The 25,468-nt window shown below is 47.1% G+C and overlaps 1 protein-coding gene across 1 annotated transcript in view; it reads left to right on the top strand.

The window, feature by feature from the left end:
- Window positions 1–1,651: 1,651 nt before the first annotated feature.
- LOC138662766 (death domain-containing protein CRADD-like) overlaps window positions 1,652–25,468 on the top strand; it is a 49,656-nt gene continuing 25,839 nt past the window's right edge. The window contains exon 1 of the mRNA XM_069748678.1: window positions 1,652–1,757. Within this exon, the coding sequence (XP_069604779.1) occupies window positions 1,652–1,757 (106 nt within the window). The remainder of the gene's footprint in view (window positions 1,758–25,468) is intronic.

Raw genomic sequence — 25,468 nt, 5'->3', positions numbered from 1 at the left:
ATATCACCCACAGACCAAAGGCTTGTGTGAACGCTTCAATGGTACCCTCAAACAGATGCTACGCATGCTGGTTGAGACCCAAGGGCACGACTGGGAGCGGTACCTCCTACCCCTGCTATTCGCTTACCGAGAGGTTCTGCAGGCCTCGACGGGGTTCTCCCCCTTTGAGCTCCTGTATGGCAGGCGAGTCCGGGGACCCCTTGGGTTGGTAAGGGAATCCTGAGAAGGAGCGCCGAACCCTTCTGAAGTGTCCATAGTGGAGTATGTCATGCACTTCCGTGACAAGATGCAGACCTTGACGCAGTTGGTGCATGACAACATGACGCAGGCTCAGGCTGATCAGAAGCACTGGTACGACCAGAACGCCCGGGAGCAGACCTACCACATGGGTCAAACCGTGTGGGTGCTGGTCCCCGTGCCAACAGATAAGCTTCAGGAAGCCTGGGAGGGCCCGTACGTCGTCCACCAACAGCTCAACCCGGTCACCAATGTGGTCACGCATGACCACGCACGGGGTAGGCGAAAGGCCTTTCACGTCAACATGATGAAGGCTGATCACGAACGTGAACCTTTCGTCCTACCGGTCTGCAGCTTACCCGAAGACGGGGAGGAAGACACCCTCCTGGACATGCTGGCCCAAGCCAAGGCCGGTGGGTCTATCGAGGACGGGTAGGTAAGCGCCTCGTTAACTGAACCCCTGCGGTTGCAGTTGCAAACCACACTGGAACCCTTCCGGGTCGTGTTCTCCAACTGACCTGGGAGGACTGAGTTAGCAGTCCACGAGGTGGACACCGGGAATCACGCCCCACTAAGGCGAACACCCTATCAAATCTCCGACCAGGTGCAGCAGGTTATGCGCCAGGAGATCAATGAGATGTTACAGCTGGGGTTGATTCGACGGTCAAAAAGCGCGTGGGCCTCACCTGTAGTTCTCGTGCCAAAGAAGGACCGGACAACCCGGTTTTGCGTGGACTACAGGGGGCTCAACGCCATCACAGCCTCTAACGCACACACAATGCCGCGCATCGAGGAGCTGCTTGAGATATTAGCTTGCGCCAAATACCTGACAATAATAGATCTGAGTCGAGGATACTGGCAGATTCCCCTGAGCCCCGAGGCACAGGAGAAGTCCGCCTTTATCACACCCTTTGGACTGTACGAGTCCACGGTCATGCCCTTCGGCATGAAGAATGCCCCTGCCACTTTCCAACGGATGGTCAACCTCCTGCTTCAGGGACTGGAGACGTACACAGTGGCGTACTTGGATGACATTGCCATCTTCAGTTCCTCCTGGGAGGAACAGCTGCAGCATCTCGAGGAGGTGCTCAGGTGAGATTCTGGGGGAGGTGTGCGCCCCACGGGCAGCGTGACCTCAGCACGCACCCCACCAGTGGCATGCCAGCAGCATACTACCCACCAGAGGCGAGACCCCAGCGCACTCCACACCAGAGGCGAGACCCCAGCGCACTCCCCACCAGAGGCGTGACCCTAGCACGCACCCCGCCATGCTACCCACCAAAGGCGTGACTCCAGCGCACTCCCCACCAGAGGCGAGACCCCAGCGCGCTCCCCATCAGAGACGAGATCCCAGGGGGGGGAGCGCGCGGCGTGGGACTCCGGCAGCAGAGGGTGGTGCGCAGCCGCAGTGTTGATGACGGCGCACTGCGCTCTGGGGAGCACCGGTACACTTCCTGTACTGCCTCTCACCGCTGCACATCACGTGACCTGCGCAGCTGAGCAGAAAGGAAACCGAGAAGGTCAGTGCCGGGGATGAGAGGCGGCAGCGCTGCGCTCCGGTGTGGTGGTGTGGGGACAGGTCTGATGCCTGGGAGGGTCGCACAGCTGGAGCCGCTGCCCTCACGTCGTCTCCCTGCTCGGTGACCTGCACCCGGCCCTCTCCCAATAATCCTATACGTGCGTCCACTGGCGCCCCCTCGTGACTAATAGCTGGACTGTCAGTTCTGGGCATAGTTCGTAGTGCCGCCCCCTCCGCCCCGCGCGGGACGCCCCCTCCGCCCCGCGCGGGACGCCCCCTCCGCCCCGCGCGGGACGCCCCCTCCGCCCCGCGCGGGACGCCCCCTCCGCCCCGCGCGGGACGCCCCCTCCGCCCCGCGCGGGACGCCCCCTCCGCCCCGCGCGGGACGCCCCCTCCGCCCCGCGCGGGACGCCCCCTCCGCCCCGCGCGGGACGCCCCCTCCGCCCCGCGCGGGACGCCCCCTCCGCCCCGCGCGGGACGCCCCCTCCGCCCCGCGCGGGACGCCCCCTCCGCCCCGCGCGGGACGCCCCCTCCGCCCCGCGCGGGACGCCCCCTCCGCCCCGCGCGGGACGCCCCCTCCGCCCCGCGCGGGACGCCCCCTCCGCCCCGCGCGGGACGCCCCCTCCGCCCCGCGCGGGACGCCCCCTCCGCCCCGCGCGGGACGCCCCCTCCCTTTTCCATGCCCGGTGAACCAATGATGTTTACCTCTGTTTAGAACTCTTATGAGATTTTGTTATTTGGTAATAGTGTGTCAGGGAATGCAAAATGTGAAGAAACAAAATTCTAGATTTTTTTTTTTTAAATTGATTTTCAAAGTTTGGAAAAAGTGCAAGTTTCGGTGTTGCCTGCTTTTACATTTCTCCTCATAACTCAGGCTAGAAAAAAGGTAGAGAAACCAAATGAACCCCATTCTACTCAGAACTGTACAGGCTTTCACCAGATATGTCACATATTTTACCCAAGCCAATGCAAAATTTTAAACCGCATTTCCGAAAAAGTTTAAACATTTCAAAAACTGCACATGTGCCTGCTATGCTCCGAGCCACATCTGTACCAAAACTCAAGTTGGGACCACGATGGAATCATTTAAAAAATAAAACTATTACAGTGTCAGTTTGAAAATCTTGTATTCAGATCTGTTCAGCCTGTGGTCTAACAGTGCGGGGTCCATATTTACCAAGTAAGCCATGATTTTTAGATATTACTGTATTATTTTATTATGTTACAGCTTAGGAGCAGGAGAGGACAGAGGAGGACGCTTTGTTAGGCTATGTGCACACGTTGCCGATTTCCCACGGATCCACACCGTTATTTCCGTGCACAGTTATAAGGGTTAAAAATTAACCATTGTCTCATTCTTACAACACCATTTTTTTAGGAACCACATCACATTTGTCAGTTTGAGGGGTCTACATGATAGAAAATACCAAAAAGTGACACCATTCTAAAAACTGCACCCCTCAAGGTGCTCAAAATCACATTTAAGACGTTTATTAACCCTTCAGGTGCTTCACAGGAATTTTTCAAATGTTTAAAAAAAAAAAATGAACATTTAACTTTTTTTCACAAAAAAATTAATTCAGATCCAATTACCTTATATACTCGAGTATAAGCCGACCCCCCTAATTTTGCCACAAAAAACTGGGAAAACTTATTGACTCGAGTATAAGCCTAGGGTAGGAAATGCAGCAGCTACCGGTGAATTTCAAAAATAAAAATAGATGCTCCATACCGTTCATTATTGCCTCAAAGGAGGTTCCATAGAAAGCTGTGCTATATAGAATGCTCTGCACCGTTCATTATTGCCCCATGGATGCTCCTTATAAAGCTGTGCCCCATATAATGCTCTGCACCGTTCATTATGGCCCCATGGATGCTCCTTATAAAGCTGTGCCATATAGAATGCTCTGCACCGTTCATTATGGCCCCATAGATGCTCCTTATAAAGCTGTGCCATATAGAATGCTCTGCACCGTTCATTATGGCTCCATGGATGCTCCTTATAAAGCTGTGCCATATATAATGCTCCATACCGTTCATTATGGCCCCATAGATGCTCCATATAAAGCTGTGCCATATAGAATGCTCTGCACCGTTCATTATGGCTCCATGGATGCTCCTTATAAAGCTGTGCCATATATAATGCTCCATACCGTTCATTATGGCCCCATAGATGCTCCTTATAAAGCTGTGCCATATAGAATGCTCTGCACCGTTCATTATGGCTCCATGGATGCTCCTTATAAAGCTGTGCCCCATATATAATGCTCCATACCGTTCATTATGGCCCCATAGATGCTCCTTATAAAGCTGTGCCACATATAATGTTCTGCACCGTTCATTATGGCCCCATAGATGCTCCATAGAAAGCTGTGCTATATATAATGTTCTGCACTGTTCATTATGGCCCCATAAAGCTGTGCCATATAGAATGCTGCTGCTGCAATAAAAAAAAAAAATCACATACTCCCCTCTCTTCGCTCAGGACGCCGGCGCTTTCAATATTTACCTGCTCCTCGTGCGGCTCCATCTCCAGCACTGACGCTCAGCAGAGGGCACGCACTGACTACGTCACCACGCCCTCTGAACTTAGCGTCACTGCCAGAAGACGCTGCAGACGGAGTCGCATCGGAGCGAGGAGCAGGTAAATATCGTGCAGCGCTGCGCTCCCTGTATACTTACCTGATCCCGGCGCGGTCCCTGCAGTCTCTGGCTTCCCCGGCGCTGCATCTTCTTCCTGTATTGAGCGGTCACAGTTACCGCTCATTTACAGCAATGAATATGCGGCTCCACCCCTATGGCAGGTGGAGCCGCATATTCATTTCTGTAATGAGCAGTGCCATGTGACCACTCAGTACAGGAAGAATCTGCAGCGCCAGGGACTGCAGGGACCGCGTCGGGAGCAGGTAAGTATAATTACATCACCACCCCCCACATCCCCCCCCCCCCCCCGCTCCCCCTACCCTGCTGAACTCCCAATATATGACCAGAGTATAAGCCGAGAGGGGGACTTTCAGCCCAAAAAAATGTGCTGAAAATCTCGGCTTATACTCGAGTATATACGGTATATACTCACCTTCCATTGGCCCCCGGATCCAGGCGAAGCGGTTCCTGATGCTCCTCGCGTGCTCCGGTCTCAAGAGTGCATTGCGGTCTCGTGAGATGATGACGTAGCGGTCTCGCGAGACCGCTACGTCATCATCTCGCGAGATCGCAATGCATGGAGCAGTCACCGGAGCGCCTCAAGGAGCGGGAAAGGCCTGTTCTGGATCCGAGGGGCCGACTGACAGTGAGTATATGCAGCGCCGCGGAAGCCAGGGACTGCAGGGACCGCGCCAGGAGCAGGTAAGTATAATTACACCCCCAAGGGTAGCTGGAGAAATTGTACCCCAAATCTCCCAAAATTGTTGTACAATTTCTCCTGAGTACAACGATACCCGATATGTGGGGGTAAACCACTGTTTAGGCGCATGGCAGAGCTCGGAAGGTAAGGCGCGCCATATGACTTTTCAGTGCAAAAGTCGCATTTGCAGAGCCCCTGATGTGCCTAAACAGTGGAAACTCCCCACATTCGACACCATTTTGGAAAGTAGACCCCCTAAGGAACTTATTTAGATGTGTGATGAGCCTTCAAGTGTTTCACAGAAGTTTATAATGTAGAGCCGTAAAAATAAAAAATCATTTTTTTCACAAAAAATGCAGACTTAGGTGGATTGGTCTGCAGGCATCAAATTTAGTTTGCAGAGCCCCTGATGTACCTAAACAGTAGAAACCCCCCTTCAAGTGACCCCATATTGGAAACTAGACCCCCAAAGGATCTTATCTAGATGTGTTGTGAGAACTTTGAACCCCCATGTGTTTGACTAAAGTTTATAACGCAGAGCTGTGAAAAAAAAAAATCTTTTTTTTCCCCACAAAAATGATTTTTTACCCCCAAATGTTTATTTTCCCAAGGGTAACAGGAGAAATTGGACCACAAAAGTTGTTGTCCAATTTGTTCTGAGTACACTGATACCCTGTATGTGGGGGTAAAATACTGTGTGGGCGCATGGGAGGGCTCGGAAGGGAAGACGTGGCGTTTTGTAATGCAGACTTTGATGGAATAGTCTGTGGGTGTCACTTTGCATTTGCAGAGCCCCTGATGTGCCGAAATAGTGGAAACCCCCCAATTCTAACTCCAACGCTAACCCCAACACACCCCTAACCCTAATCCCAACCCTAAAAACACCGCTAACCCAAACACACCCATAATCCCAACATACCCCTAACCCTAATCATAACCCTAACCGCACCCCTAACCCTGACACACCCTTAACCCACCCGTAAACTTAATCCAAACCCCAACCCTAACCCTAATGGGAAAATGGAAATAAATCCTTTTATTATTTTATTATTTTTCCCCAACTAAGGGGGTAATGAAGGGGGGTTTGATTTACTTTTATAGCGGGTTTTTGATTGGCAGCCGTCACACACTAAAAGACGCTTTTTATTGCAAAAAAATAGTTTTTGCGTCACCACATTTTGAGAGCTATAATTTTTCTATATTTTGGTCTACAGATTCATGTGAGGTCTTATTTTTTGCGGGACGAGTTGACATTTTTATTTTTACAATTTTCGGGCACATAACTTTTTTCTCTCTTTTTATTCCGATTTTTGTTGAACAAAATGAACAAATAACAACAATTCATTAATTTTTTTTTTTTTTTTGGGGGGGGGGGGGGAAGGGGGGCATTTACACCGTTCCGCGTTTGGTAAAATTGATCAAGCAGTTTTATTCTTCAGGTCAGTACGATTACAGCGATACTTCATTTATGTAATTTTTTTATGTTTTGGCGCTTTTAGACAATAAAGACTATTTTATATAAAAAATAATTATTTTTGCATCTCTTTATTATGAGGACTATAACTTTTTTATTGTTTTGCTGATGATGCTGTATGGCAGCTCGTTTTTTTGCGGGACAAGATGACGTTTTCAGCGGTACCATGGTTATTTATATCAGTCTTTTTGATTGCGTGTTATTCCACTTTTTGTTGGGCGGTATGATAAAGCATTATTTTTTACCTCATTTTGTATTTATTTTTTTACGGTCTTCACTGAAGGGGTTAACTAGTGGGACAGTTTTATAGGTCGGGTCGTTACGGACGTGGCGATACTAAATATGTGTACTTTTATTGTTTCTTGATTTACATGAAATGTATTGGAACAATATATTATTTTTTCTTTATTTAGGAATTTTAAAAAAATATATTTTTACAGAGTGATTTTTTTTATTTTATTTACTTTTTTACATTGTCCACACTGCGTGCAGAATTATTAGGCAAGTTGTATTTTCGAGGATTATTTTTATTATTGATCAACAACTATGTTCTCAATCAACCCAAAAGACTCATAACTATCAAAGCTTAATAGTTTTAGAAGTTGGAGTGGGTTTTTTTAGATTTGGCTATCTTAGGAGGATATCTGTTTGTGCAGGTAACTATTACTGTGCAGAATTATTAGGCAACTTAATAAAAACCAAAAATATTCCCATCTCACTTGTTTATTTTCACCAGGTAAACCAATATAACTGCACAAAATATAGAAATAAACATTTCTGACATGCAAAAACAAAATCCGCCAAAAATGAGTGCCTTTCTTTATGATGACACCCAGCAGCCTCCATCCATAGATTCTGTCAGTTGCTTGATCTGTTTATGATCAACATTGCGTGCAGCAGCCACCACAGCCTCCAGACACTGTTCCGAGAGGTGGACTGTTTTCCCTCCCTGTAGATCTAACATTTTATGAGGGACCACAGGTTCTCTATGGGGTTCAGATCAGTTGAACAAGGGGGCCATGTCATTATTTTTTCTTCTTTGAGACCTTTACTGGCCAGCCACGCTGTGGAGTAGTTGGAGACATGTGATGGAGCATTGTCCTGCATGAAAATCATGTTTTTCTTGAACGATTCCGACTTCTTCCTGGACCACTGCTTGAAGAAGTTGTCTTCCAGAAACTGGCAGTAGGTCTGGGAGTTGAGCTTCACTCCATCCTCAACCCAAAAAGGTCCCACAAGTTCATCTTTGATGATACCAGCCCATGCCAGTACCCCACCTCCACCTTGCTGGCGTCTGAGTTGGAGTGGAGCTCTCTGCCCTTTACTGATCCAGCCTCTGGCCCATCAAGAGTCACTCTCATTTCATCAGTCCATAAAACCTTTGAAAAGTCAGTCTTAAGATATTTCTTGGCCCAGTCTTGAGGTTTTATCTTATGTTTCTTGTACAAAGGTGGTCGTTTTTCAGCCTTCCTTACCTTGGCCATGTCCCTGAGTATCGCACACCTTGTGCTTTTTGTTACTCCAGTAACGTTGCAGCTTTGAAATATGGCAAAACTGGTGGCAAATCGCATCTTGGCAGCTTCACGCTTGATTTTCCTCAATTCATGGGAAGTTATTTTGCGCCTTTTTTTGTCCAGCACGCTTCTTGCGACCCTGTTGGCTATTTGCCATGAAACGCTTGATTGTTCGGTGATCAAGCTTCAAAAAATTTGACAATTTCAAGACTGCTGCATCCCTCCTGCAAGACATCTCACGATTTTGGACTTTTCAGAGCCCGTCCAATCTCTTTTCTGACCCATTTTGCCAAGGGAAAGGGAGTTGCCTAATAATTAAGCACACCTTATATAGGATTCTGCTGTCATTAGACAACACCCCTCCTCATTACAGAGATGCACATCACCTGATTTACTTAATTGGTAGTTGGCTCTCAAGCCTGAACAGCTTGGAGAAGGACAACGTGTATAAAAAGTATCATGTGATCAAAATACAACTTGCCTAATAATTCTGCATGCAGTGTATATATTGTCAGCTCGCTGATATGACACTTTGTAATGCACTCTGTCAGATCGGTGATCTGACAGGCAGTGCAAGAGGCTTGCTGGCCCCTGCTCTCAGCAGGCCCCGTCAAGCTACCTCCCTGCCGGACCCAGAAGGAACCCGTGGACATCTTGGATCCGGGGCCTGCAGGGAGGAGGACGTAGGAGACCCTCTGAACAACGCAATCACATTGCGCTGTTCTGAGGGTCTCAGGGAAGCACGCAGGGAGCCCCCTCCCTGCGCGATGCTTCCCTATGCCTCCAGAACACTGTGATAATGTTTGATCGCAGTGTTCCGGGGGTTAATGTGCCGGGAGCGGTAGTGCTGTAATAGTTAGCTGACACTTGGCCGCGCTCCACCCATGTGCGCGGCTGATCGCATATGACATACTATCCCGTCGGTGGCCATACGGGCCCAGGTTACCTCGACGGGATAGTATGTCTGATGTCAGAAAGGGGTTATTCACTTGCAGATCTGCAGCGTTTCTGCGTGGAAAAAATGCTGCAGATCTGCAGGAAATCTGCAACGTGTGCACATACCCTTAGGGCTCAACCTGAGAGTGAACAGGGGTAGACAGTGAATGCAGAGCAGATGACAGGCCGGCAGCTCTGTCAATCATGTTAAGTATCTGCCCACCGCAGAGTCGGGAGTAAAGGTACCGTTACACTTAACGATTTACCAATGATCACGACCAGCGATACGACCTGGCCGTGATCGTTGGTAAGTCGTTGTGTGGTCACTGGAGAGCTGTCACACAGACAGCTCTCCAGCGACCAACGATGCCGAAGTCCCCGGGTAACCAGGTTAAACATCGGGTTACTAAGCGCATCAGCATACAGAGATGTCAAAGGGCATATGTGTCCCAAATAGTGTGCACAAATGGTCAGCCCACCTGACACCTCCAAGGGATAATCGGCACCGTATCTCACCATCATTTCCTAACCGGCCCCCGGGATATCGTCGCTCCATATCTGGCCATAGAGCACCCCTGCGCATGTCCGGAAGTCTCCGGGTACGCCGCGGTGTGCTAAGAATGGTTACCTAGTGAGTCTCCGACGCCATCCCTATTGCGCAGGCGCCATCTAAGTAAGCGGCAAGCAGCCCGAGACCAGGACAGATGCCCGGACGGTGCACCGCTGTGAGGAGCTCACTCACGCAGGCGCACCACCACCGCTCCCCCAGGTCTCAGAGAAGTCGGCCGTACATATATAGTCAGCCAATGGGACTTCACAAGTCCCTTGGCTAAATTAAAATCCATCATTTAGAAACAACCCTAGTATAAGGGCATCCCATTCGCCGGGAGGTATTCACAGCTATGTCAAGGGACCAACGATATCTTATATGATTCTCACCATAATGCAACCTGAGGACTCCATTAAAGGCACACCACTGGCGCACACTCAGCGCAAATTTCCGCCCTATGCACATTACCTTATGAACTCTTAGAGCCAAAGCAGGCTCCATAGGTTTAAATATAAAAGAATATACATGCCTGGACATGGTCACTCTTGAACAAACAATAGTCTCTACACAGGCATCAAGGAGTCGGTGTGCTACAGTATTGGTGAGGTTGTTTAAAGTTTGAGTACATTTATGTTAAAAGTTTAATGCTTTCCTTATTAAGGGCTTATACACACACAGCGCTATTCTGAGTGATCATCATTCAGAAAAACACCCCCATTGATTTCATTGGGGTTAAACACATGAGGTGTTTTTGAAACCCTCTGAGTGAGTAAATCACTGTTTGCACTACTTTTCGATCGCTGCAATAAACGCAGCATTTATCACTATTTATATAAAAAAGCTGCCATCGTTTTCACTAGTGATTAAACAAAAACGAATGCAGATATAGTGAAAACTCGGTAGAAAAATACTGCCAACACCGCAGCGTTTCTCCGCAGACAGAAAAAGCTATGTGCGCTAGCCCGAATACTCACCTTATAGTAACAGTTATGTCTCAAGTGTACTGTAAATCTGTATTTCTATTACCCATCTTCCTTAATATTAACTGTATTTTTCTCACACAGCAATGGCTGCTACTTCTCAAGGAACAGCATTTTATAATATACTAGATGGTGGCCCGATTCTAACGCATCGGGTATTCTAGAACATGCATGTCCACGTAGTATATTGCACAGCCCACGTAGTATATTGCCCAGCCACGTAGTATTAGTATATTGCCCAGCCACGTAGTATATTGCCCAGCCACATAGTATATTGCCCATCCGCGTAGTATATTGCCCAGTCACGTAGTATATTGCCCAGTCACGTAGTATATTGCCCAGCCACGTAGTATATTGCCCAGCCACGTAGTATTAGTATATTGCCCATCCACGTAGTATATTGCCCATCCACGTAGTATATTGCCCAGCCACGTAGTATATTGCCCAGCCACGTAGTATATTGCCCAGCCACGTAGTATGTTGCCCAGCCACGTAGTATATTGCCCAGCCACGTAGTATATTGCCCAGCGACGTAGTATATTGCCCAGCCACGTAGTATATTGCCCAGTCACATAGTATATTGCCCAGCCACGTAGTATATTGCCCAGCTACGTAGTATATTGCACAGCCCACGTGGCATATTGCCCAGCCACGTAGTATATTGCCCAGCCACGTAGTATATTGCCCAGCTACGTAGTATATTGCACAGCCCACGTGGCATATTGCCCAGCCACGTAGTATATTGCCCAGTGACGTAGTATATTGCCCAGTCACGTAGTATATTGCCCAGTCACGTAGTATACAGCACAGAGCCACGTAATATATTGCCCAGCCATGTACTTTCACCCGCATGCACACTGTGCAATGACGCCGATGGGAGGCGGCTTTCTGTGTGTGTGGGGGATGCAGGCGCATGCGCCACCTCCCAATCAGTGGGTTACATGGCTTTAAAAAGATGGGTAGTTGCAGGAGTAGTTTACCTCCCCTTTGAGAAAGCCATCAAACGCGAAACGCGCTTCAGGGGTCATAGGGCGGACCACTGCACCTTTTGGACTTATAGTGGGTAAGCATTGAGGCTAATGATATATATGTTTCTTGGAACTGGGTGGTGCTTCTAACACATGTGCACTTTCTGATACAAGCTTGATTTCTCTTATATGTATGTGTAAGCACCCGCAGCAATGGAGCTGTGTTCTGTGTATAAATATATGCTATACCAGGCCTTACTAATGGAGCAGTGTTCCCCCCTTTGAGTGCTCAGTTATTGTTCCTTCTGGTAGTTTTATGTTTTATGTCATTTCAATATGTTTAATAAAAATTATTTTTATTAAATTGATGTGGTATGTGGTGGTGATATACAGTGGGGCAAAAAAGTATTTAGTCAGTCAGCAATAGTGCAAGTTCCACCACTTAAAAAGATGAGAGGCGTCTGTAACTTACATCATAGGTAGACCTCAACTATGGGAGACAAACTGAGAAAAAAAATCCAGAAAATCACATTGTTTTTTTAACATTTTATTTGCATATTATGGTGGAAAATAAGTATTTGGTCAGAAACAAACAATCAAGATTTCTTGCTCTCACAGACCTGTAACTTCTTCTTTAGGAGTCTCCTCTTTCCTCCACTCATTACCTGTAGTAATGGCACCTGTTTAAACTTGTTATCAGTATAAAAAGACACCTGTGCACACCCTCAAACAGTCTGACTCCAAACTCCACTATGGTGAAGACCAAAGAGCTGTCAAAGGACACCAGAAACAAAATTGTAGCCCTGCACCAGGCTGGGAAGACTGAATCTGCAATAGCCAACCAGCTTGGAGTGAAGAAATCAACAGTGCGAGCAATAATTAGAAAATGGAAGACATACAAGACCACTGATAATCTCCCTCGATCTGGGGCTCCACGCAAAATCCCACCCCGTGGGGTCAGAATGATCACAAGAACGGTGAGCAAAAATCCCAGAACCACGCGGGGGGACCTAGTGAATGAACTGCAGAGAGCTGGGACCAATGTAACAAGGCCTACCATAAGTAACACACTACGCCACCATGGACTCAGATCCTGCAGTGCCAGACGTGTCCCACTGCTTAAGCCAGTACATGTCCGGGCCCGTCTGAAGTTTGCTAGAGAGCATTTGGATGATCCAGAGGAGTTTTGGGAGAATGTCCTATGGTCTGATGAAACCAAACTGGAACTGTTTGGTAGAAACACAACTTGTCGTGTTTGGAGGAAAAAGAATACTGAGTTGCATCCATCAAACACCATACCTACTGTAAAGCATGGTGGTGGAAACATCATGCTTTGGGGCTGTTTCTCTGCAAAGGGGCCAGGACGACTGATCCGGGTACATGAAAGAATGAATGGGGCCATGTATCGTGAGATTTTGAGTGCAAACCTCCTTCCATCAGCAAGGGCATTGAAGATGAAACGTGGCTGGGTCTTTCAACATGACAATGATCCAAAGCACACCGCCAGGGCAACGAAGGAGTGGCTTCGTAAGAAGCATTTCAAGGTCCTGGAGTGGCCTAGCCAGTCTCCAGATCTCAACCCTATAGAAAACCTTTGGAGGAAGTTGAAAGTCCGTGTTGCCAAGCGAAAAGCCAAAAACATCACTGCTCTAGAGGAGATCTGCATGGAGGAATGGGCCAACATACCAACAACAGTGTGTAGCAACCTTGTGAAGACTTACAGAAAACGTTTGACCTCTGTCATTGCCAACAAAGGATATATTACAAAGTATTGAGATGAAATTTTGTTTCTGACCAAATACTTATTTTCCACCATAATATGCAAATAAAATGTAAAAAAAACAGACAATATGAGTTTCTGGATTTTTTTTTTCTCAGTTTGTCTCCCATAGTTGAGGTCTACCTATGATGTAAATTACAGACGCCTCTCATCTTTTTAAGTGGTGGAACTTGCACTATTGCTGACTGACTAAATACTTTTTTGCCCCACTGTATATACTCTGTTTTTCTTGTGTTAAAATTGTTGCTTGGAGTATGTCACCTGGCGGTATGCCAATTTAATATATGGGAAAGGTCTTGACGATAGTGTACCTTTGGCCCTGATGAATATGAAATGCTGGATTATTTTTGTGTGTATAATTGCCCAGCCACGTAGTATATTGGCCAGTCACGTAGTGTATTGCCCAGCCAAGTATGTCACAGGTTAAAAAATAAAAAAAATAAACATATACTCACCTTCCGAGGGCCCCTTGTAGTTCGGTCACATGACCGTGACGTCATGGCAGGTCCTTCTCCCATACACAGCATCGGAACCTGCCGCTTGCATGGAGCGGTCACCGGAGCGTCGCGAGGAGCGGGGAGCAGGAAAGGCGGCGGACGGTGAGTATAAAATGATTTTTTATTTTTTTTAAATTATTTTTAACATTAGATGTTTTTACTATTGACGCTGCATAGGCAGCATCAATAGTAAAAACTTGGTCACACGGAGTGCGTTACCCGCGGCATAACGCGGTCCGTTACCGCTGGCATTAACCCTGTGAGCGGTGACTGTGGGGAGTATGGAGCGAGCGCCGGGCGCTGACTGCAGGGGAGTAGGGAGGGACTAATCGGACTGTGGCTGTCGCTGATTGGTCGCGGCAGCCATGACAGGCAGCTGGCGAGACCAATCACCGACTTGGATTCCATGACAAACAGAGGCCGCTACCAATGAATATCCGTGACAGACAGAAAGACAGACAGAAAGACTGAAGTGACCCTTAGACAATTATATAGTAGACTAGATGTTGGCCCGATTCAAACGCATCGGGTATTCTAGAATATGTATGTATGTATGTATGTTGCGCTGTCAGTGGTGTTTAAATCCTGCACTAATATCGCTGATTGGCTGATATCCGAGAAAGACAGACAATTAGACCCTTAGACAACACAATGGCGGCACTTGACAGCAGTGGAGGACAATGATGATTCCAGAATTTGCGGCAGACTGTGCCCGTCGCTGATTGGTCGAGGCCGGCTGGTGGAGGACAATGATGATAACAGAATTTGCGGCAGACTGTGCCCGTCGCTGATTGGTCGAGGCCGGCTGGTGGAAGACAAAGATGATAACAGAATTTGCGGCAGACTGTGCCCGTCGCTGATTGGTCGAGGCCTGGCGGCCTCGACCAATCAGCGACGCGGGATTTCCAGGACAGACAGACAATTAAACCCTTAGACAATTATATATAGATGCCTATAGATAAAAAAGTAAATGGGGCGGCACAGCCTTCAAAACAAGGACACAAAGCCAAGTGATGTATTAACACTTCAGTGCTTCATGGGTTAACCAACGCTGCCACATCACACACTTCGGGTGCTCCTCGAGGAAAACAGATCCAACTGCATAGTCCACGTAAAAAAGAAGAAAACGAGGGCACTCACCAGTCTTCTTATTGTGCAAAGATCACTTTATTAGTCCAACATCTAAAAAGTCCAAGGTCGGGCAACGGCGGAGCCGAAGCTCAGGTGAGCAGGGGGGAGCGGAGACGACGGCCGTTTCGCGCTGTGCTTGCGCTTCTACGGGTCAGTGCATGTGAGAGCAAGACAGCGGAAATATAGTACCGGCCATGGTACCACCCCCCACCGCTACCTCCCTCCCACAAACATAAAAAAACACTCAATAAAAAGCACAACTTTATCTCAGGTCTTTGCTAAGAAGGCATGTAGAACTGGGTGTAATTACTCAGAGAAAAGCGGAAAAATTGCTGCCGGAGTTCCCAACCAGACCCCACTGGTACCATATTCCGAAGGTGCACAAGTCTGTTCAGTGCCCTCCAGGTCGGCCGATCGTATCTGGGATAGGGTCACTCACTGAGCCCCTATCCCAGTATATAGATTGGCTTTTACGTCCGATGCTGAAGGACATTCCAGCATATTTAAAAGATACCAATTCTTTTCTCTCCAGCTTACAAAATTTTGAGTGGCATGATGGGTATGCTTTAGCTTCCATAGATGTGGAAAGCTTATATACGCGCATCCCACAAAAAGCTGGAGTTGAGGCCATCGAGCAGATTTTGTGCACCTCGGATAGAAGTCGGAATTTTGTCAATTTTATTTGTGAGTCGTTAGATTTTATCTTGACCCACAATGCGTTCATGTTTCTAGATGAGTGGTATGTACAAGAAGTGGGGACTGCGATGGGGACTCCGGTAGCTTGTACGTTTGCTAATTTGTTTTTAGGGCTTTTCGAGGAAAAATACGTATACGGCAGTAACAACAATTTTTTGCAATACATCAAGTTTTATCAGAGATATATCGACGATGTGATATTGATCTGGGATGGCACAGAAGATTTGTTTAGGAATTTCGTTTCTTATCTGAATGAAAGTAATAATATGAATATGGTTTTCACATCAAGTTTTGGAGGAAATCGGTTGGAATTCCTAGATGTATTAGTAGAGATTGAGGAGGGAAAAATCTGCACATCTTTATACCGTAAACCAGTGGCAGGAAACACCATGATGCGGTTTGACAGTTTCCACCCAATGCACACTAAGTTGGCATTACCGCGTAGCCAGTTTTTACGAGTAAGTCGAGTTAACAACACAGATAGAAGGTTTACACGACAATCAGAGGAAATGACACAAAGATTCAGAGAGAGGGGATACCCGGAAAACTTGTTACTGTCAGCGCAGGAGAAGGTAATGAGGGAAAGAAATATGGAGAACAAGGTTATTTCGCCGGTACGAGCATTTGGGAAAGAAAAGAGGTTTACTTTTTGTTTTACATATAGCAATATGGACCACCAGATCAGGTTAGCAATAAAAAGAAATTGGCACATTTTGGGTCAAGATAAAGAGTTGGCAGCTGTAGCAGTCAGAGGTCCCCTTATAGCAAATAAGAGAAGTGTAAGGTTGAGGGACAAATTGGTGAGAAACCGCCTGACTAAACCCAATCAGAATTGGCTAACCAAAACCATACCGCACGGCAATTACAAGTGCGGTCATTGCTCATTCTGCAACCAACGATTAGTAGACCGGGTCATTAGAATGGGGGGCATTACGCATGTAGTAGAAGATTTTATCACGTGCAGGACGGATCACGTAGTATACGTGATTTTGTGCCCTTGTAAATATTACTACATTGGGAAAACTATACGACCACTGTTCATGCGGTTCCGGGAACATTGCAGATCGATTGCTACAGGTAAAGGAGTGCCGCGTCTGATCTCTCATGTAAGAGATAAACACGGGGGTAAAGCAGATTGTCTCACCTTTGCAGGGCTTGAGAAGGTGTCTTTGCCAGCTGGAGGGGGTGATTTAGATAATTTGCTTCTTAGAGTCGAAGCTAGGTGGATCATGCGCTGTGAAGCGATGGGGCCCTTGGGTTTTAACGATAGGGTGGATTTGTCTAATTTTCTTTGAAATAGGGAAACCACGGGATTAGTTTCAGTAGGATCTTTGAGCGATCACATTTGAAATGTGATGAATATGAAAATGGAGATATTGAGTAATGTCTATTCTTGCGCACTAAACTCATGTTTTGTCATTCTGTACATTCTGTATATATTTGAATGTGAGATGCACTAGATATGCCACATTGTTTTAAAGTTGTGCTTTTTATTGAGTGTTTTTTTATGTTTGTGGGAGGGAGGTAGCGGTGGGGGGTGGTACCATGGCCGGTACTATATTTCCGCTGTCTTGCTCTCACATGCACTGACCCGTAGAAGCGCAAGCACAGCGCGAAACGGCCGTCGTCTCCGCTCCCCCCTGCTCACCTGAGCTTCGGCTCCGCCGTTGCCCGACCTTGGACTTTTTAGATGTTGGACTAATAAAGTGATCTTTGCACAATAAGAAGACTGGTGAGTGCCCTCGTTTTCTTCTTTTTTACGTGGACTATATATAGATGCTGTTGCAATCCTTTAGAAAAAACTGGACACACAATAAGGAAAAATCTTAAGGTACCGTCACATTTAGCGACGCTGCAGCGATCTAGACAACGATGCCGATCGCTGCAGCGTCGCTGTGTGGTCACTGGAGAGCTGTCACACAGACAGCTCTCCAGCGACCAACGATGCCGAAGTCCCCTGGTAACCAGGGTAAACATCGGGTTACTAAGCGCAGGGCCGCGCTTAGTAACCCGATGTTTACCCTGGTTACCAGCGTAAACGTAAAAAAAGCAAACACTACATACTTACATTCCGGTGTCTGTCCCCCGGCGCTCTGCTTCTCTGCACTGTATAAGCGCGGGCCATAGAGCAGAGCGGTGACGTCACCGCTGTGCTCTGCTTTACGGCCAGCCGGCGCTGACAGTGCAGGGAAGCAGAACGCCGGGGGACAGACACCGGAATGTAAGTATGTAGTGTTTGTTTTTTTTACGTTTACGCTGGTAACCAGGGTAAGTATCGGGTTAGTAAGCGTGGCCCTGCGCTTAGTAACTCGATGTTTACCCTGGTTACCAGTGAAGACATCGCTGAATCGGCGTCACACACGCCGATCCAGCGATGACAGCTGGTGATCAGCGACGAAATAAAGTTCTGGCCTTTCTGCTCCGACCAACGATGTCACAGCAGGATCCAGATCGCTGCTGCGTCTCAAACACAACGATATCGCTATCCAGGACGCTGCAACGTCATGGATTGCTAGCGATATCGTTGTAATGTTGTTCAGTGTGAAGGTACCTTTAGGCCGGTACAAGATTGGATGTTTCATATAAATCCATCAATCAATGCAGGCATGAAAGTTTGTGACAGTTGTAGAAAGCAACTTGCAAAAGAGAAAAATACTCTGCAGGCAGAAAATTGTGAAGAACCTGCAACTTCCAGCACAGAGGATTTTATAAATCCTGATCTAACAGTAGAATATCTGAATAAATCACTTTCTAGCATCGAAGAATTGCCCACTGCAAAAAAAAAGAATCCATTATCCAGGTTATAGCCAAAAAAAGTAGAAAAAGTAAAAAAAAAAAAAGAAATGGACCCTGGTAGGTGAAACAGTAGAAGGTGAAGGAAAAAATGACACTGATTCAGAGATCATTCTGCAGCTTAACCCCTTCATGACCTTGGGATTTTCCGTTTTTCTGTGTTCGTTTTTCGCTCCCCTCCTTCCCAGAGCCATAACTTTTTAATTTTTCCGTCAATTTGGCTATGTGAAGGCTTATTTTTTGCAGGACAAGTTGTACTTTTGAACTACATAATTGGTTTTACTATGTTGTGTACTAGAAAACGGGAAAATAATTCAAAGTGTGGTGAAATTGCAAAAAAAGTGCAATCCCACACTTGTTTTTTTGCTTGGCTTTTTTGCTAGGTTCACTAAATGCTAAAACTGACCTGCCATTATGATTCTCCAGGTCATTGCGAGTCCATAGACACCTAACATGACTAGGTTATATTTTATCTAAGTGGTGAAAAAAATTCCAAACTTGGCTAAAAAAAAAAAAAATTTGTGCCATTTTCCGATACTCGTAGCGTCTCCATTTTTCTGGGGTCGAGTGAGGGCTTATTTTTTGCGTGCCGAGATGGCGTTTTTAATTATAGCATCTTGGTGCAGATACGTTCTTTTGATCGCCCGTTATTGCATTTTAATTCAATGTCGCGGCGACCAAAAAAAACGTAATTCTGGCGTTTTTAATTTTTTTCTCGCTACGCCGATTAGCGATCAGGTTAATGCTTTTTTTTATTGATAGATCAGGCGATTCTGAACTCGGCGATACCAAATATGTGTAGGTTCGATTTTTTTTTATTTATTTATTTATTTTGAATGGGGCGAAAGGGGGGTGATTTAAACTTTTATATATTTTTTTATTTTTTTTCACATTTTTTTACTTTTGCAATGCTTCAATAGCCTCCATGGGAGGCTAGAAGTAGGCATAACGCGATCGCCTCTGCTATATAGCAGCGATCTTATGTTCGCTGCTATGTAGCAGAAAATCAGGTGTGCTGTGAGCGCCGACCATAGGGTGGCGCTCACAGCTACCGGCGATCAGTAACCATAGAGGTCTCAAGGAATGTACAAGCATCGCCGACCTCCGATCATGTGACGGGGGTCGGCGATGCGATCATTTCCGGCCGGAAGCGGTAGTTAAATGCCGCTGTCTGCGTGTGACAGCGGCATTTAACTAGTTAATAGGCATTATTACGGGCATATGTCAGCTGTTCAAAACAGCTGACATGTCCCGGCTTTGATGCGGGCTCACCGCCGGAGCCCGAAATCAAAGCGGGGCTTCTGACCTCGGACGTACTATCCCGTCCGAGGTCAGAAAAGGGTTAAAGATAAATGCAAATCCACCCCCAGCAGAAGTGAACAGTTCATGATACTGACTATACTACCGAAGAGTTGGACATGCAAAAGAATAGAAAATGAATTTACCGTTAGCAATAGAATGGGTACAAAAGCCAAATCTCCAGTCGAACCAAAGGGTTTCATGTCTTGTCCTGATCCTAAACCAGGCAAAACATTCGCTGACGCCATACTGGGTAAAGTGAAATATTTTTACAATATTGATGAAGTGAGCCAAATTATGCCGGCATAAAAGATTGTGTGTCTATGAAAGTGACCGCTAAGAAACTTGTGTCCAGAAGAGGCTGCTTCTTACCAATCTGAAAGGAACCTATGAAAGTTTTAAAGAAAAAAAATTCCACTTCTGCCAAAATAGGATTTTCAACATTTGCTGAACTGCGACCGAAGAACTGTCCTGGCTGGGGGTAGTGGTACACACTCAGTGTGCGTATGTACAACACCAGATAACTAAGCTCATGATTGAGGGGGTACGCTGAAAGATATTCAGATTGGTGATCACAAAGTATGTCTGTCTCAAATATTGTGTCCAGAAAAGAGTTGGAGTTATCTCAAGATTTGCAAAAAAATGTCCCTCAGTATAGCATTGGCTCTCAAAAAATATATTATCCTATTTTTTGGACTATAAAACGCACTTTTTTTCCCCAAAAAATTGTGAGTAAAATAGGGGTGCGCCTTATAGTTCGAATGCAGGCTTACCGGCATAGGTGCCGGGATGATGAGGCGTGAGGAGCGGTATGGCGTGAGCAGGGTCCCTTCCACAGGTGAGGTGACGCCGCAGCCCGGTATCCAAGGCAAACGGCAGAGCCAGGTGAATCACGGCTTTCTCGGTGGCTATCTTCCTGAGGCAGCGCGTGCACAGATTGAGTTCTCTGCTTCAGGAAAATGGCCACAGGAGGCCGTGCGTGCGCAGATTGAGATCGCCGCGGCCATTTTCCTGAATCCCCGGGAAGCAAAGCACTCAATCTGCACATGCGTGGCCTCAGGAAGATGACCGCCACTGAGGAGCCGGTGATTAACCTGGCTCTGCTGCTCGCCTTGGATACCGGGCCGCGGCGTCACCTTACCTGAGGAGGTGACCGCACCTCTGCCGCCACAGCACTGCCGCAACCTCCCCCATGCACACCAGACCTCGGTGTCACCCATCTAAGCAGGAAGGGACCCGGCTCAGGTGCTCGCCATACCGCCCACCGCGCCTCAGCTTCACCACACCTCTGCCGCCACCACAGCACTGCCGCAACCCCCCCCCCCCCCCATGGACACCAGGCCTCGGTGTCACCCATCTAAGCAGGAAGGGATCCTGCTCAGGTGTTTGCCGTACCGCCAACCGCGCCTCAGCTTCACCGCACCTCTGCCGACACATGCCTTCTGTGACCCTGCTCTGCCACTGCCAGCCTTCAGGTAAGATACCTTAAATTCGGGCAATAAGACGGACCCCTATCTTATAAAAAATCTTTTTTTCTGCAATTTTCATCCCAAATTTGGGGTGCGTCTTGTGGTCCGGTGCGTCTTATAGTCCGAAAAATACGGTAAATGATTTTGAAGAGGCTATTGTAGAAAATAAAACTTATAAACAGTGGCTATCTGTTGACAGATGTTCTTTTGACACTGTTTAGTGTAGAACATTTTATAGAATGTTTTTGTGAACAGCTGATAGTCCTTCAGAAACATTCATTTATAGCTCGCCAACAGTCTGACTACTACAATCACCTCAAAGAAAGCATCAAACACAATGAGACAGTAATAAGCTAAAGGTACCGTCACACTCAGCAACTTTTGAACGATAACGATAGCGATCCGTGACGTTGCAGCGTCCTGGCTAGCGATCTCATTGTGTTTGACGCAGCAGCGATCTGGATCCTGCTGTGACATCGTTGGTCGGAGCTAGAAGGCCAGCACTTTTATTTCGTCAGTAAACCCAAAAGAAAAAAACAATATGTTGGATTTCTGTGACTTTTATTTCGTCGCTGGATCACCCGCTGACATCGCTGGATCGGCGTGGCCCTGCGCTTAGTAACCCGATGTTTACCCTGGTTACCTGGGGACTTCGGCGTCGCTGGAGAGCTGTCTGTGTGACAGCTCTCCAGCGACCGCACAAGGACTTTCAAACGATCACGGCCAGGTCGTATCGCTAGTCGTGATCGTTGGAAAGTTGATCAGTGTGAAGGTACCTTTAGACTTTTCAGAGAACTGTTCCTTTGTTGTTCAGGATGAAGCACAGTCATTTCACTGGAACAATGAACAAGCGACTGTGCACCCTTTTGCGATCTATTACAATGAGAATGGAGAAATAAAGTACAAAAGTGTAGTTATGATATCTGCGTGCTTACGTCATGATTCAATAGCTGTTCATTTGTTCCCCAAAAAATTGATTTCCGTGATAAAAACAGACAACCTACCAAGTTTGAGCAAGGTCTACTACTCATTGGATGGCTCTTCTGCACAGTATAAAAACTGGAAAAACTTTATAAATGTATGCCATCACAAGAAAGACTTTGGAATGGAAGCTGAATGGCACTTTTTTGCCACTGCTCATGGCAAAGGTGTATGTGATGGTTAGGAGGCACCATAAAACGCCTTTCAGCCCGGGCTAGCCTCCAGAGGTCGTGTTCAGACCAAATCTTAACACCCATGCAACTTTTCCAATGGAGTGAGAAAAATATTCTTAACATCCAGTTCATGTATTGTACAAACCAGGACTACAAAGAGGAGGAGAGTTTGTGAAAACATTGGTTACAGGAAGCAGAACCCATCACAGGGACTCCGCAATACCGGACTGTCATCCCATGTAGTGAAACAAAACTAAAAATAAAAAGTTTTTCATTAAGCAAAGACATTTTAGTCCATGAAGTGGTAGAAGGCAGCACAAGATCGGCAATGGATGGCCTAACTGGTTATGTGACCTGTGAATATGTTCGGTGCTGGTGGCGGCTACTGGAGTCTCCAAAGATTGTGAAAATGAAGAAGTAGAATTGACTTTTCTGCACCTTCTGGTCCAGCTCAATCCTTTGTGTATCCAAGAAAACCAGACATTTTAAAGGTTAACAAAAATTAGATATTAACTCGGGTGGAGCCAAACACCATGACAGGCCGTCCATTGCTAGTAAGCGCTTATGGACAAGAATACATTTCACCTACTAGAAGGGACAAATCTATATATATAATTGCCTAAGGGTTTTTCTGTCTGTCTGTCTTTCTGTCTGTCCTGGAAATCCCGCCTCTCTGATTGGTCGAGGCCGCCAGGCCTCGACCAATCAGCGACGGGCACAGCATCGACGTAGAAATCCCGCGTCTCAGCAATGGGCACAGCGACGATGATGTCATAAAGGACGTAGAAATCCCGTGTTTCTGATTCAGCGACGGGCACAGTATCGACGTACATGTCATAATGGTTGTCATGGCGACGAATATGTCATAATGGTTGCCTCGATCAATCAGCGACGGACACAGTCTGCCGCGAATTCTGGAATCATCATTGTCCATATACTACGGGGACATGCATATTCTAGAATACCCGATGCGTTAGAATCGGGCCACAGTCTAGTCTACTATATAATTGTCTAAAGGTCACTTCCGTCTTTCTGTCTGTCTGTCTGTCTGTACGGAAATCCCAAGTCGCTGATTGGTCGCGGCAAAACAGCCGCGACCAATCAGCAACGGGCACAGTCCGGCAGCAAAATGGCCGCTCCTTACTCCCCGCAGTCAGTGCCCGCTCCATACTCCCCTCCATTCAGTGCTCACACAGGGTTAATGGCAGCATTAAATGGGCCGCTGTGTAACGCAGTCCATTAACGCTGCTACTAACCCTGTGTGACCAACTTTTTACTATTGATACTGCCTATGCAGCATCAATAGTAAAAAGATCTAATGTTAAAAATAACAAAATAAAAAATAGTTATATACTCACTGTCAGTCGGCCCCTCGGATCCAGAACAGGCCTTTCCCGCTTCTTGCGGCGCTCCGGTGACTGCTCCATGCATTGCGATCTCGCGAGATGATGACGTAGCAGTCTCGCGAGACCACTAAGTCATCATCTCACGAGACCGCAATGCACTCTTGAGACCAGAGCACGCGAGGAGCATCAGGAACTGCTTTGCCTGGATCCGGGGGCCAATGGAAGGTGAGTATATACTCGAGTATAAGCCGAGATTTTCAGCCCATTTTTTTGGGCTGAAAGACCCCCTCTCGGCTTATACTCGAGTCATATATCGGGAGGTCAGCAGGGGAGGGGGAGCGGGGGGGGTGTAATTATACTTACCTGCTCCCGGCGGGGTCCCTGCAGTCCCTGGCTTCCCCGGCGCTGCAGATTCTTCCTGTACTGAGTGGTCACATGGCACCGCTCATTACAGAAATGAATATGTGGCTCCACCTCCCATAGGGGTGGAGCCGCATATTCATTGCTGTAAATGAGCGGTAACTGACCGCTCAATACAGGAAGAAGATGCAGCGTCGGGGAAGCCAGGGACTGCGCCGGGAGCAGGTAAGTATACAGGGAGCGCAAGCGCTGCACGATACTTACCTGCTCCTTGCTCCGGAGTGGCTCCGTCTGCAGCGTCCTCTGGCAGTGACGCTCAGTTCAGAGGGCGCGGTGACAGTCAGTGCCCGCCCTCTGCTGAGCGTCAGTGCTGGAGATGGAGCAGCACGAGGAGCAGGTAAATATTGAAAGCGCCAGCGTCCTGAGCGAAAAGAGGTGATTTTTTGTTTTACTGCAGCAGCAGCAGCTTTCTATATGGCACAGCTTTATAAGGAGCATCCATGGGGCAGTAATGAACGGTACAGAACATTATATATGGCACAGCTTTATAAGGAGCATCTATGGGGCCATAATGAACGGTGCAGAGCATTCTATATGGCACAGCATTATAAGGAGCATCCATGGGGCCATAATGAACGGTGCAGAGCATTCTATATGGCACAGCATTATAAGGAGCATCCATGGGGCCATAATGAACGGTGCAGAACATTATATATGGCACAGCTTTATACGGAGCATCTATGGGGCCATAATCAGCGGTGCAGAACATTCTATATGGCACAGCTTTATATGGAGCATCTATGGGGCCATAATGAACAGTGCAGAGCATTATATATGGGGTACAGCTTTCTATGGAGCATCTATGGAGCAATAATGAACGGTGCAGAGCATTCTATATGGCACAGCTTTCTATGGAGCATCTATGGGGCAACAATGAACGATATGGAGAATTATATGTGGCACAGCTTTATATGGAGCATCTTATGGGGCAATAATGAACGGTATGGAGCATCTATTTTTATTTTTGAAATTCACCGGTAGCTGCTGCATTTCCTACCCTAGGCTTATACTCGAATCAATAAGTTTTCCCAGTTTTTTGTGGCAAAATTAGGGGGGTCGGCTTATACTCTAGTATATAAGGTAACTATTTTTATTTTAATTCTTTTTTTAACAGGGATATGATGCCCACATTGCAATATACTACGTGGGCTGTGCAATATACTACGTGGGCTGTGCAATATACTACGTGGGCTGTGCAATATACTACATGGGCTGTGCAATATACTGCGTGGGCTGGGCAATATACTGCATGGGCTGGGCAATATACTGTGGACTGTGCTATATACTGCGTGAGCTGTGCAATATACTATGTGGGCTGTGCAATATACTGCGTGGGCTATGCAATATACTGCGTGGGCTGTG

The sequence above is a fragment of the Ranitomeya imitator genome, chromosome 2 (genome assembly GCF_032444005.1).
Source record: "Ranitomeya imitator isolate aRanImi1 chromosome 2, aRanImi1.pri, whole genome shotgun sequence".
In the NCBI taxonomy this organism is placed as follows: domain Eukaryota; kingdom Metazoa; phylum Chordata; class Amphibia; order Anura; family Dendrobatidae; genus Ranitomeya; species Ranitomeya imitator.
Note: the sequence above shows the minus strand (reverse complement) of the source record. Positions and strands in the feature narration are given on the sequence as shown.